The sequence below is a fragment of the Labeo rohita genome, chromosome 11, assembly GCF_022985175.1.
Source record: "Labeo rohita strain BAU-BD-2019 chromosome 11, IGBB_LRoh.1.0, whole genome shotgun sequence".
Taxonomy (NCBI): Eukaryota; Metazoa; Chordata; class Actinopteri; order Cypriniformes; family Cyprinidae; genus Labeo; species Labeo rohita.
The window spans coordinates 5,582,108-5,595,908 of NC_066879.1; the positions used below are offsets into that span (position 1 = coordinate 5,582,108).

General features: G+C 34.6%; 1 protein-coding gene across 2 annotated transcripts in view; it reads right to left on the reverse strand.

Annotated features, from left to right (window-relative positions):
- si:ch211-51h4.2 (uncharacterized) overlaps nucleotides 1–13,640 on the reverse strand; it is a 153,668-nt gene extending 140,028 nt beyond the window's left edge. For both annotated transcript variants that reach the window (XM_051122437.1, XM_051122436.1), the window contains exons 1-5: nucleotides 13,460–13,640; nucleotides 4,672–4,713; nucleotides 3,988–4,061; nucleotides 3,189–3,257; nucleotides 2,013–2,115 (exon numbers count right to left, since the gene is read on the reverse strand). In XM_051122437.1, coding sequence (XP_050978394.1) covers nucleotides 2,013–2,115; nucleotides 3,189–3,257; nucleotides 3,988–4,061; nucleotides 4,672–4,713; nucleotides 13,460–13,577 — 406 coding nt within the window. In that variant the 5' untranslated portion in view covers nucleotides 13,578–13,640. The remainder of the gene's footprint in view (nucleotides 1–2,012; nucleotides 2,116–3,188; nucleotides 3,258–3,987; nucleotides 4,062–4,671; nucleotides 4,714–13,459) is intronic.
- Nucleotides 13,641–13,801: the final 161 nt, after the last annotated feature.

The window sequence follows — 13,801 nt, forward strand, 5'->3', positions numbered from 1 at the left end:
TTTTCGTCAATTAAGGCTCAAAATATTTTTTACCACTTCCTTGCTGAGGAATATAATGTAGCAAGTTTATGTATGTAAGCAGCGCAATGCAATCTCTGACCTCTGTCTCTCTTGCTCTATGTGTGTGTGTGTGTGTGTGTCAGTCAAACTGTTTTTTAAAATGATTGAAAAGATGTGAAAAACCTACTTTTTCAAACTAGTCCTAGGTTTTTCACTAAGTCTAGAAAAAAAAAAAAAAAAAACACTGCAGTGCAATTCTCTGGACTCTCTAGGTCAATAATTATCAAAAACATGTTGAAATTTACCCTTTGGGAAGCTATAACGAAAATTTAAAACTACGAAATTCACAGAGCACATACGACAGGTGATTCTAAACAACCATGCAAAGTTTCTGGGAGATCGAACCACAGCTGGCGCTATAACATTCATAAATGTTATAAAAACATCATATTTCTTTGGTAAATTACCTGGATTTGACAAAAATGCTTTTTTAATAATTGATTTAGGTGGTTACAGGCTTCCTAAATAATATGTAATGTCTTTTCCTTATGTGCTTAAATACCCTGCAGAGTTCAGCTCCAACTCTAATTAAAACTCACCTCCCTGTAGCTTTTTAGTAATCGTGCAGACCTCGATTAGTTTGTTCAGGTGCGTTTGATTAGGATTGATGGCTCTCCAGGACCAACGTTCGCCACCCCTGACCTAAAGCGTTTGAACCCCGGGAATCACTGCTTGCAGCTAAATTTTTTTCTTTTTTTTAAACCAAGTTCAGGAAAATTACAGTAAGTTACAGTTTTTTACTTGAGTAAAAAAACTTAAGTGGGTTCAGCGACTTGGAGATGAGACGTCAATTAGTGTGTCTGTGTCAGATTGCTGTGATTCCCACTGACGTTCACAGGAAGGCCTCTTTTCTCGCCCATCAACCCTGCTAACAGGGCGGCCCCCTCTCTTTGCCTCATTCATCTTCATTAGCTGTCTATTTCCTCCATCTCTTGTCAAAAATACTTAATGTTTCTGTTGCATGGGCCAAGACGAGCCCTGATTAGTTAGCGCTAATACTGACACGTTTTAGCGTTCCTCCCCGATCCGGCTCTGTTAAAAGTCCCCGTAGTCCTTTTAGCAAAGAAACAATACAGCTGCCATCTGTTTCCTGCTATACTTCCTACTGTTTTACGTGGCCCACCACCTCCTGCCTAACTAGTTAAACAGCGGGGAAAGCAGCAAGAGTGAAGGCAAATACAACACAAATACAAATATGTTTACTTTAAATGAGTGTCAGCGCCAAATTACCACTGAGCGGTGGCCTCTAAACAGCAATGGTAAAGTAATACCTACAGAGATGGAAAATTGCAGAGATATATAAAACCAAGGGTAAAGTCTTTATTGAAAACTTTAAGGCTATCAAATTATGAATTGACCATGTAATAATTCTAAAAAAATCCCCGTAAAACTACTGTTCCCTTCATTTTAGCAGACACTTTTTTACAGTCTATTTTATATCAAAATAATGGCTTTGAGGGTAATATCTCTTGTGGATAATAAGTAGTCTAAAGACTTAAGTCAAAGCTGTATTGCAGGATATTAGATCCTAGAATAATATTCTTATTTCATAGTTACATTCTGTTTTCATAGTTTGCAAATCTTCGTTAGAAACTTTTCAAACAGTCCTTCTTCAAACATTTGGTTAACTGACACATATAGGAAAATAATGTAAAAGAAAAAAATCATATTAAATAAAAAGTCATAAATATTACATTAAAAGTCAATACATAGTCATAGAGTCGGATGTTTGATTCCCAGCCATAACTGAACTACAGTATGCTTCATGAAAAACACACAGCCGTACACCAACAACCACTGGATCCAGTAGATTAGGTGTATGCTGATGGGATCATTCAGTGTGAGGATTTGTCACAAAGCAATGCGCAGCTCACGGACTGTACTGCTTTTAATGTTTATTCAGCACCAACCGTGGTGTTCTGTTATGATATGTAACTTTTTATGTGTCTTACCTGCTTCTTCCACTTCTTCCCCATCTTCTTCCTCTTCTGCATTTTGTGTCGGAGGTTCTGCAGACCCAACTTCTTCCATTAAAATCCTCTCTGTCTCTGCAGTCTGCCACAGGACACCAGAATACATTATCTTCATCAACACAAGTAACTGAATTGACATTATTATACTACTAAACTAACCATAGTGCATTTGCCTCATTTGCGAATGCAATTACATTTTTTAGACTTCGGATATAAGACCAGAATCAAACATGTACACTCTAAAAATACTGGGTTAAAAATAACCATTCTGGGTTATTTGGCTGAGTAAATTTTGGACAGAACACATGCTGGGATATTTTGACCCAGCTTTTTGGTTTTTATACATTAATCTATTCGCAGGGTTGTTTTTGACATAGTACTGGATCAGTTAACCTACTGAAGGTTTTTAGTTAGAAATTATTACAAATTACAAATTGAACAGTGTTACACTGACCCAGCACTGGGTAAGTATGTTAGAAGAGGGGAGGGGTGGTTTGGTACCATTTGTATTGACAGTAAAAATAAACCAGCAACTGAGTTACAGAAAAACTACCCAGTAGCTGTGTAAAATTATTTAAAAAATAACCCAATAAAATCACTCAACAAGCTGAACCCAGCATTTGGGTTAAAAACAACAACCCACCATTTTTTAGAGTGCAGAAAAACTACCCAGCAGCTGGGTAAAAATATAAAAAATAAACCAACAAAAGGACTTAACAAGCTGAATCCAGCATTTGGGTTAAAACAACAACCCAGCATTTTTTAAAGTGCAGAAAAACTACCCAGCAGCTGGGTAAAAATATAAAACATAACCCAAAAAATTACCCAACAGGCAAAACCCAGCATCTGGATAAAAAACAATAACCCAGCATGTTTTAGAGTGCAGAAGAACTACCCAGCAGCTGGGTAAAAAATATTACAAATAACCCAATAAAATGACCCAACTTGCTGAACCCATAATTAATGAATATATATACATTAATTGTTTTATATATTTGATTATCTTTTTAGAAATGGTGTTATTTATTTATATATTTTTCAATTCTTTGATGAATAAAAAGTTTAAAAGAACAGAATTTATGTGAAATACAAATCTTTTGTAACATTACAAATGTCTTTACTGTCACTTTTGGTCAATTTAATTGTAATTTTTACCTTCAGTGCCTCAAGTTGAGCTAAACGGCATCGCTGCAGCAAATCTACAAACAGGTATATAAGCAGAGCCTAAAAGGGAATTAATCAACATTTATTGTGAGTAAGTCATTATAGACATGATGCTTTCTAATTCTGTGAGGAAAAAATGAAAAAATGTAATGAAAATGAAAAAACTGTTAGTTTAACAGCTGAAGGATTTGTTTAAATCTATATGCATTTGTGTAGGTCTTTATACATAATTTTCATTTAAAATCTTTGGAAATAATTCTGTGATCACTGGTTTGGAGTCGGAGTAAACTGTCATATTTTGTTGCTAAAATAAAACTGCCACTGTATTATTTGTGCTGCAGTAGAACAAAAGAGAACTGTTTTTTTAAAAGAATCAAAGACGTCAGCATAAGTAAGTTTTTCAAAGCTGGAAGCGTTTTGATTCAGACGCATTTTACAATAAGTCTCTCTTAAATGTCAAACAAGACAAATGTCAGTCGCAATGTCATGTTATTATCAGAACGCAAGATCTGCCTTAGAACTGTAGATACTGTGAAGTCAAAATCAACTCCATCAAATGTCAAATAGCGGTTCAATAAAAGACAGAAGATGAAAATATGAATGAAAAAAGGAAGCCACCTTATAATTACCAAAAGAAGTAGCTGTTTTGAAAAAACATGTCAGTTTTGAAATGGCAAAGTAAACAACCGGAACGAAATGGAGCTAAGACACCAAAACAATGTCAGAGTAAACAAATACAACAAGAAATGAATAAATAATAATAATAAAAAAAAACCTTCTTACTTCTTACCTGCACTAGAAAGCCTATAAGGAAGGAGATGAGGAAAGGCACCAGACCTGCCCGAGCAATAGTTACAGGCAGTCCTGCAAAAGAACACATTATCTGATTCATTTGTCACAGCAGAATCTGCTGTATTCTGAATATATCTGCATGGCCTCATATTAAAGCAAATATATTCAGCCACTCATATCACATATTATCTCTAGACTGAATCATTTGATGGTGGTAATTTTATTATGGCTAGAAGAACACTTTAAAAAGATTGAACTCAGATAGGAGGAAATGAAAAGAGAAATGTCTTTTTTTAAACAACTATTAAATCTCACTGAAAACAGAACAGTTAAATTCAATGCAGCATGTAATTGTGGTGTCTTATAAATATATATCTGCTACTGTTCAGGCCATAAAGCCTGGGCATATCATTAAAAAAACAGAATATAGTCTTGCTAAAAACCCATTGAGAAATTATGTTTAACTTCATTTTGCCTCCTAATGTTCTCATGCATGGATTTTATTCCTTCCCTTTCCATTTCAATAGTTAATTAAAGAAAATAAAATCTTTTTTGCAGTGCTTTCTTGATGTCAGTGAACATCTGTCTTACGTGCTGTGCAAAAAAGAACAAATGAGATCAATCAGCATAATGCTATTTGTTATATTTTTAATTGCACTCTAGGCTTTTTTGTTGTACATACCCAGGATCCCGGTCCCCAGTATTGTAGCAATAGTTAAAAAATCTGTGGAGAGACAACATGTATTAAATTAAAAAAAACGAACGCATGCATTCTATTCACAACACATATTATCTGTGGGTAACAGGGAAGCTGATGTGCGTTGGATTAACACATGAACAAAAATGATCACTCTTGATCTAAGGTGACCACATATCCAAAAACGAAAACAAGGGGCATTTCTGGCTCACTGGTTTATAAAACATTAAATTTTCCTATGATCGATCTAACCTATATTATCTATTTGGTTTTGTGTATTGTGACAATGGTGATGAACTATGTTTTGATTAAAACTACAGTGTAAACAGTAATGTAGAACTGTTTTCTAATTTAAATAGAACAATAACTATTTTATAATAGATTTTATAAAGCTGAATTTTCAGCATCATTACTCCAGTCTTCAGTGTCACATGGTACTTCAGAAATCATTCTGTAGGGCCCCTATGATTGTGTTAGTGTGTTATTAATTAGACGTGTTTTTTGATTAATACTTTTTAATTTAACTATTACCAGAGAATTAAGAAGGGAACAAAACAGAATAAATAAAAATAAATAATAATAATAATAAAATGGACCATAAATACGCTGAATTGCTGCTTAAGAAACATTTTTATTATTATCAATGTTAAAAACATTTTTGCTGCTTAATATGTTTGTGGAAACAATATATATATATATATATATAGTGCACAACATAAATGAGTACCCCCTCTAAAACTGAACAAATTCAGCAATTACTCTTTACTTAGATGACATGTTAGGGTTCTTTGGAGATAAAAGGTTCCAACAAGCCTGCCTGATCAATGACCAAACAAGAATGTCAAAATAATTCAGCAAAATTTTTTTTTTTTTTTTTTTATCAAAGTGATAAAATGTTGTGTTGCAGAAATGAGTACATCCTCCTGAAAAAGTGTATAGGTTTAAGGCTATTTTTGATCAACAGCTAAGTATATTAAACCAAAACTTTCAAAGAAAAGTCATTTCCTGACAATTAAAAGTGTTATATAGCCTACTGAATCACACTCAGACTTAATGCTGGCAACAATGGAACCACTTGAGAGAAAACTGCCAGGAGATTTATTTCTTAGCATAAAAGAGGACAATCTTACAAGAGGGAATGTGAAAATATAGCAGAAGTAACACCGACATTCAAAAACAATAGACTTGTGACAAGGCTCCTGAAATAATCAGGTCTTCACTTTATGTTTTCATTTAATGATGAGTGAATTTTGTTTTGATGAGAAATACCATGTGTTTCAGAGCTGGCAAAAGCTATGAAAAGAGTGACACTTTATCTCACAGAGTACGACCTGCAGAAGTGACATGCATGGTTGCTGTCACCACTGGAATTATCTACTGTAGCCAAAGCACAATAAACACATTTAACCTCTTCCAAGGCCCATATTTACAAAATATAGACTTCTGGGAATCCATACTCTGGTTTCAAGAGACCAAGTCAATCATTTCAGGTCCAAAAGCATCCAAAATGTTCTGGTGTTGCTAGAGGAGGAGTACAGTGAAAAGTGCCTGGTACCCACAGTGACATTCAGTGGTAGTAAAGCTCTTCTATAGGGATGCATGAGTGCTGACGGTGTGAGGGAGTTGTGCTTTATCAATGCTGTCATGAATTCACACACCACTGTGTGATGTAATACAAAAACTTGAAACAGAAGATGCTAACCTCCCCTAATTCCCTCCATTATTGGGCATTTTTTCAGTATGACAATGAAGATAATGAAAATCCTTCAGTGGACATGTATTACACTCAATCTTAACGCTCTTGAGCAGCTGTGGAGGATTCTGTAGAGACGAGCCGAGCAAAACTCCCCATTAAAGACCAGGGCATTTAAGGAGGTCATCCTCCAGGAGTTAAACAGGACAGATGTTAAAATGTGTCATGAACTTGTACATTCTGTGCCAATAAGAGTCAGAACAGTATACTTAAAGTTCTGGAGGATATACTTAGTACTAGAATATTAAACATGAGTTAAATCTTGGGTGTACTCATTTCTGCAATCCTTCATTTGAAATTAGCTAACTGACTTATCTTCCAGAAAATATTGCAATATATTATGTTGTTTTTATTAAGTATATGTTTAATACATTTAAATTGTGTCATCTTTCCATGAATTATATTGCTGATCATTAAGAAAATACATTTTTTATATTTATTCAGAAGAGGTGTACTCATTTATGCTGTGCACTGTGTAAAATATATATATATATATATATATATATATATATATATAAGAAAGGAAGATTTTGGAGGACTGATTAAGCCAGGGGATCTCGTCACCATATCTTGATTGTTTCTGGCAAATTTTGTCTACTACAATCCCAAAACACAATAGTTTTAAACATGGCAAAATAAGTTAAATGGAGCTAAGAATAGCCCACTCTGATTGGTATCTGAAAGCATAATCAAATTAGTCCAACAAACTTACAAAAAGAGAGAGGGCTACTAATATGTGACCCTGGATCACAAGGGTCGTAAGGGTCATTTTCAAATTCAAAATTGAGATTTATGCATCAGTATGAACGCTGAATAAATAAGCCTTTCATTGATGTATAGTTTGTTAGGATATGACAACATTTGGCCGAGATACAACTATTTAAATATCAGGAATGTGAGGGTGCAAAAAAAATCTAAATATTGAGAAAATCACCTTTAAAGTTCTTCAAATAATGTTCTTAACAATGTACATTACTAACCAAAAATTAAGTTTTCATACATTTGCAGTAGGAATTTTACAAAATATCTTAATGGAACATGATCTTTACTTTTCTAATGATTTCCTAATGATTTTTGCCATAAAAGAAAAATCAAAAATTTTGACCCATAAGACTGGTTTTGTGGTCCAGGGTCACATATTTATATTTTGCACGGGTGCAGTAATCAGTATAAAAACTCTTATACAATAAAACATCCTCCCTATCAAATCATCACAATGTCACCTTGTCTTATAACAGCTCAACTCTTTAAGCAATAACCTGAGGAGGCAGACAAGATTTACATGTACGCAGTTAAGGACTGAAGAGCATCTGTACAGTGTAATGAGAGAAGTAATGCTGGAAGAACTGTGCTGCATAGGAGAGTGAGAGAGAAAAAAAACCCTAAGCATAAACACGTCTCCTCTGGCCTAATTACAAAAATTACGCCACGGCTCTTTGATGCATATTAATAAGATGCTTCTGATTAGCCTCTCGCAGAGAAATAACAGCGGCAGTCACGAATGAGAAGCCAAACTGAAAAGTTCAAATTGACTTTGCTGACACTACAGATAGCATTTGATTTTCCAATTACAGTGTAAATGTTTGGGCAGGATTAGTTACAGATGCACGAATATCATCGGGGAATAAACACTTATTGTTAAAATGGAAAAATGATCCTTGAAGGCTTTTTATCTGCCTCCAAGTACAACAAACCAGGTATTCTCGTCGGCGAGGAGTGATATTAGCAAGTCTAAAAATACCATTAAAAAAAACTTTTGTTATCTGTAAAGCAGCACGGCCCATATCATCAGGCCCCTAAATGAACCCTCAGCTCGGAGATACAAGTTTGTCTAATAATATGACATGCCAGGAAATGAAATTTGAGAGATGAAAGAGGTTCGTCAATGCCGTAAGCTAGCAAACAACAAAAAGAACAAGTCTCAGTAAAGCTCGTAAACGGGCAGATTTGATTAATTGACAGAAAGCCTGAAATACTGTATACAATCTTTGCAGGCAGAATTATGGGGCAGCTATTTGCAGATTTAAATTATGCCCACGCTCACAGTCAAGATGATGGATGACAATAAGTAAGCACAGAAGTAGCAAAGCAACTATGATGGCATTTTAATGACACTGATATCATCCGCCCTGGAAACCGGCCAAGTCGAGAAACATCCTCGCCACGCTGCCGTTTCATCTCGATATCACACAAGTTTCGCTGCGGAATGCGCTTTCCTGCAGGTCTCTCATATTAGGACTGATTAATGGATGGTTGTTGAATTTTTATGTACTTGCACTATAAACCTCATTTCTGGAAATCACAATGCAGACAGTAATTGTGTTATCGGCTTGCTAAAATCCACTTAGGGATATAAAACAGGAGAAAAATTGAAGACACAATGAAAATTATGCCTGATGCTGTACAAACAACAGGAGCTGTCAGTATATACACGCTTCTGCTTGATGGCCGGATCGAGCTACAAATCCGAGCAGTTTACACATAAAATAGGACTAAAAGGTTTACGCAGCTGTCACAAAATGCCGCTGCTCTGCCAATAACAACATCTGCAGGCTTTCTACTGAAACAACACAACAGCACGTGCAGCTGGAACTAGAAACATAAAGCAGCGGTGCTTTCTATTGCCATTTAAAAGAAGAGTTGATTTTCTGTCTTGCGTTGAACCCAAGGGGAGATGTTTAGCAGAATATTAACTCTGCTTTTTCTTTCAATGAATGTAAACAGATAGCAGGTGCAGTTAAGCTCTGAAAATTACAACCAAAAAGCAACATAAACTTGGTCCTCATGCACAATTTTCAGAGCTTTGGACGCTTGGGAAGTTGGATAACTTCTTATATGAAATTCTATTAATTAACTGTGTACTTTTTACATATTTATAGTCTTTATTATTTTGTTTCATACATTCATATATATAGAGTATAACTTGGCTAAAGGCACACCTAAAGAAAAAATGTGCCGTTTACTGTGCCAAAATATATAATTGCAGAAAAATATATCTGTTTGTTTTGAACATTTATGGAGCAACGGATTTTGTGTGACAATAAATCATACAAATCTTTTATTTGGATTTAAAATATTATAAATGTAAGATTGATACAGTATTGATTAATCACACTTTTTTTTAATAATGTCTACGTTAATACTTCAAAACAATCACTTCAGCAAAGTTTGTACTATTTTCTGCCTATTTTCAAAAATAAAATTATTCATTTTTGTTCAATAAATAGACTCCCATTTTTGAACACAGACATAAAAATGCACTATCCACACTGTCAAAAACAATTTGTTGAGTCAACTTAAAATAATTTGTAACCTGGCTGCCTTAAAATGTTAAGTTTAGTCAACTCAAAAAAAGTTTATTCAACTTGAAATGTTAAATTATACTAAGTGACAACTTAGATATTTGTTTAGCAAACACAAATATCTAAGTTGTTACTTAGTACAACTTAACATTTCAAGTTGACTAAACTTATTTTAGTTGACTGAACTTAAAGTTTTTTTGGCAGCAGGGTAACAAATTATTTAAATTATTTTTTTATTTTTTACAGTGCAGACTTACATTTTTATAATTCATGAATGAAAACATTTTGTAATATGATACATTTTTCATGGTAATGCAGTGTCTGATTTTAAAATGCCTTTCAAAGGATGAATTTTGAGATTTTAAGTTTTGAACTGATATATGATTTCTAAATACATAATTTGTAACACAAAAATATGGTAAAATATCTAATAAGGAGTCTTAGAACTTTCCAACAATGTATAGTTTGTCATGATTAGATAAGGATTTATTTGTAATATGGTGAAGTAAACTTAGGCGTCCCACAGAGGGGAGGGTGATAGTTAAAGGTGCTTTAAAAGGTTCTTCACAGCGATGCCATAGAAGAACCAATTTTGGTTCCACAAAGAACCATTCTGTCAAAGGTTCTTTAAAGAACCCTTTCTTTATAATCGGAAGAACCTTCTTTCGCCACAAAGAACCTTTTGTGAAACAGAAAGCTTCTTCAGATGTTAAAGGTTCTTTGTGGAACCATTTAAACAAAATACGGTCAAAATCCTTTTTAAAAGTAAAGATTCTGTAAACATTAAAAGAGATCCCATAATAATTTAATACAGCTGTACAGTAGTAACAACAAATGATATTTTATTATAAGATATGATTAATATCATGTTTTTAAATATGATGGTTTCATTCTAAACATGGTGATTACCTCTAAGATGGATACCCAACACACATGATATCTACCCTCTGAATCTAACCATGTCATGTCAACAAATGGAAAAGTCAGCCATCTGTTAATTATCATGTTAATTATTGTGCTTCTTAGCTCCAACAGGAGGGGCACTATTTACCCCAAATACCATACTTTTATTCTTTTGTTATTTAAAAATTGCTTAATTATCTTAAACAAAACTGACAATCATTAAGAAGACATTTGTCTCAAAATATATTTTTTCTTATTTGCTACTTAAATCTACAACATTTAAGAAAACATCAAATATTAGATCAAGTAAGCACAGAATCAGTGCTACCCACGATCGCGTCAAGGATCAGACAAATTTGCACGTGCATTTTGAAAAGCCAATGTTTTAGAAAGTGCTACCCCACGTTTTTTGTGCCATCTAGCTATTTAGAGGAAAATAGTATCAAAGGTGCTTTTTACCCCGGGGCGCATTTAGTCTCATTGTACCCAATATATTAGGGATGTAACAATATCAAAATCTCACGATACGATAATATTGTGATATGAAGTCCACAATACGATATTTATTGTGATATATATATATATTTTTAAATGTACATTTTAAAATTATTCTATCTAATGCACTTTCAGAGTTAAAAATTAAGAGCTCCAACCCATGTTTATAACTAAGAAAACATAAGTCATAAACAAGTCAGTGAATTGACAGTGACCTGAACTTTAAAGGGGGCTCAACCCTCTTTTTATTTGTGATATAGTCAACATTGGAAGTGGATCAAAACCTTAGAATTCATCTAAAACCAGAACAACACCCATTCTTGTCTTAGGGCAACTTTGATGAATTATTATTTTTTTAACCACTTCAAATGTTGACTACCGTACTGTCTCAAATTACATTCACACTGGTGTTTTAAGAAGCCACAAATATTAATAAATGTAAATTAATAATTATAACAACAACAACGACTGTAGTAGCCATATATTGTAAAACAATCGCACTGCAAAATAGATGAAAATGAATATTTCATAGGTATATTATTTTTGCTTAACACTACAGCAGGAAAATTACAATTCTTCTTTCCTATATTCTACACTTAAAAGAAGTATTTTGAATTTGAACTGCAGTAACATTACCCACTTAAACTGCTAGGTTTTTAAAATAAGTTTGGTTTTAGTTAGTTATGTGATGTTATAAAAACGGGAAAGACGTCATTGACAGCTGAGATTGACAGCTTCTCTGAGCGAACTAGCTAAACTAACCAGTGAAAAAAGTCAGAATTGTGAGATAAAAAAGTCGCAAAATTCGTATTTATTGAAAAGGGCTTCCATATCACTCAGACATTGTTAATAAATGTCACAAATGATTACAAAAAAACACCAGATCACCAAAAAAAAGGTTAAATAGTACTTAAATAGTACTTTCTTGTAAAACATAGGCCCAGAATAATAATCTTTGTTTTATTTACAACTTGGGAGGTAACTAACTTTAAGAAACCAGTACAACAAACCGATCTGAATTATTCGTTCAAGAACAGAACTGATCCGATTCAACAGTGATTCAACCCTGGTGAAAAAACAGCATATGCTGGTAGGTATGTTTTGATGCTGGAATGCTGGTTAGGTAGGTTTTGATGCTGGTTTAAGCTGGTCCTTTGCTGGTTTTTGCTGGTCATGTTGCTGGTCAAGGACCAGCATGAACCAGCAAAGGACCAGCATAAACCAGCAAAGGACCATCTTAAACCAGCATCAAAACCAACCTAACCAGCATTCCAGCATCAAAACATACCTACCAGCATATGCTGTTTTTTTCACCAGGGAACTCACTGATCCGTTCACAACAGTTTCTCCTCTCCTGTTCTATAGAAGACACCACACATTGGAACAACACAAGGGTTAGTAAATGATGTCAGAATTGCCATTTTGGATTAACTACTCTTAAATAATGTTTTTAAATGTCTCAACATAAATCCAGTCAGATGCTGATTGACATTTATGCAGTATATCCTACTGTTATAAACATTATGAGCTTAAAAACGTTTCAGTTTCTCAATTCACACGTTGACAATAAACAAAGTCATAATAACACATAAAAATAACACCGGAGAAGATCAGATAATAACTCCCGTCAAGTGAAACAACCAGAAACACATGTTTCTTCCATGCATGCATGCATGTGTGTGAAGTGCACGACACGTGAACGGAGCATTCAGCGGAGGAATGACGTCATGATACTGTATCTTTGATCTGGACCTTTATGCCGCGTTCCAGACAAGGGTGGAAGACAGAACATCCGAGCTGAAATGTCCCACTTTCAACTTAAGTGAGTTCCAGTCAATCACACATCACGTTAACATATTTCTGTCAATTATGGCAAGAACAGGATAAAAAATAAAATAATAAAAAAATAAATAACAAAATGCCTTTTGTTTTAAAAACAGCTGACGAAAAGCTAAAATTAAGGTATGGTTTTATAAACTTAACGTCTAATGTTTTTCACTATGCTTGTTGGATGCAGTGACGTCAAATGAAGCGTCCTGCTGAGGTCGGGGTAGATCGATCAGCCCCGTGTTCATAGGTCGGATATCCGACTTCAATTGGTGTACCAGACGTTATTTCCAAGTAAGAGGTGGGAAAAATCCTAATTTCGAGTTGTCTGGAACGCAGCATTAGAAGGCACATCAGGAGAGATATAACGATATAACGTGCTATGTCCATTATGCATTATGGTGTTAAACGTTCAATGCAATCATATAGTGCGGGGCGGGCATTTTAGACCTCTGCGTGCTATCACACATCGATCTCTCCCTCTGATACTCACAGCACTGCAGATAAATTAAGCTCAGTTTCCAGGGTCTATCCTGGTTTTTCCTTGCGCTTTTGAACGACACTGGTGTCTCAGTGTTTTCTGAGATCTCCTCTGCTGCTGTCGCCATCATTGCACTTACATATTCCGTCTCTCGCCTGCATTCCCACTGAAAGCGCGTGATGCTGCGCGTGCGCGTCCAGTTGCAAAGTGCGCGCGTTGTAATGTCACTGCTGATGTTGATACTGTATTTTGAAGGAAAAAGAACAACAACGGAAGGCGAAACTACAATAAAACAAACATATTCGGGAATTCTTTTAAACTGAATTGCTTTAAAACACCTAAATGAAATATCAC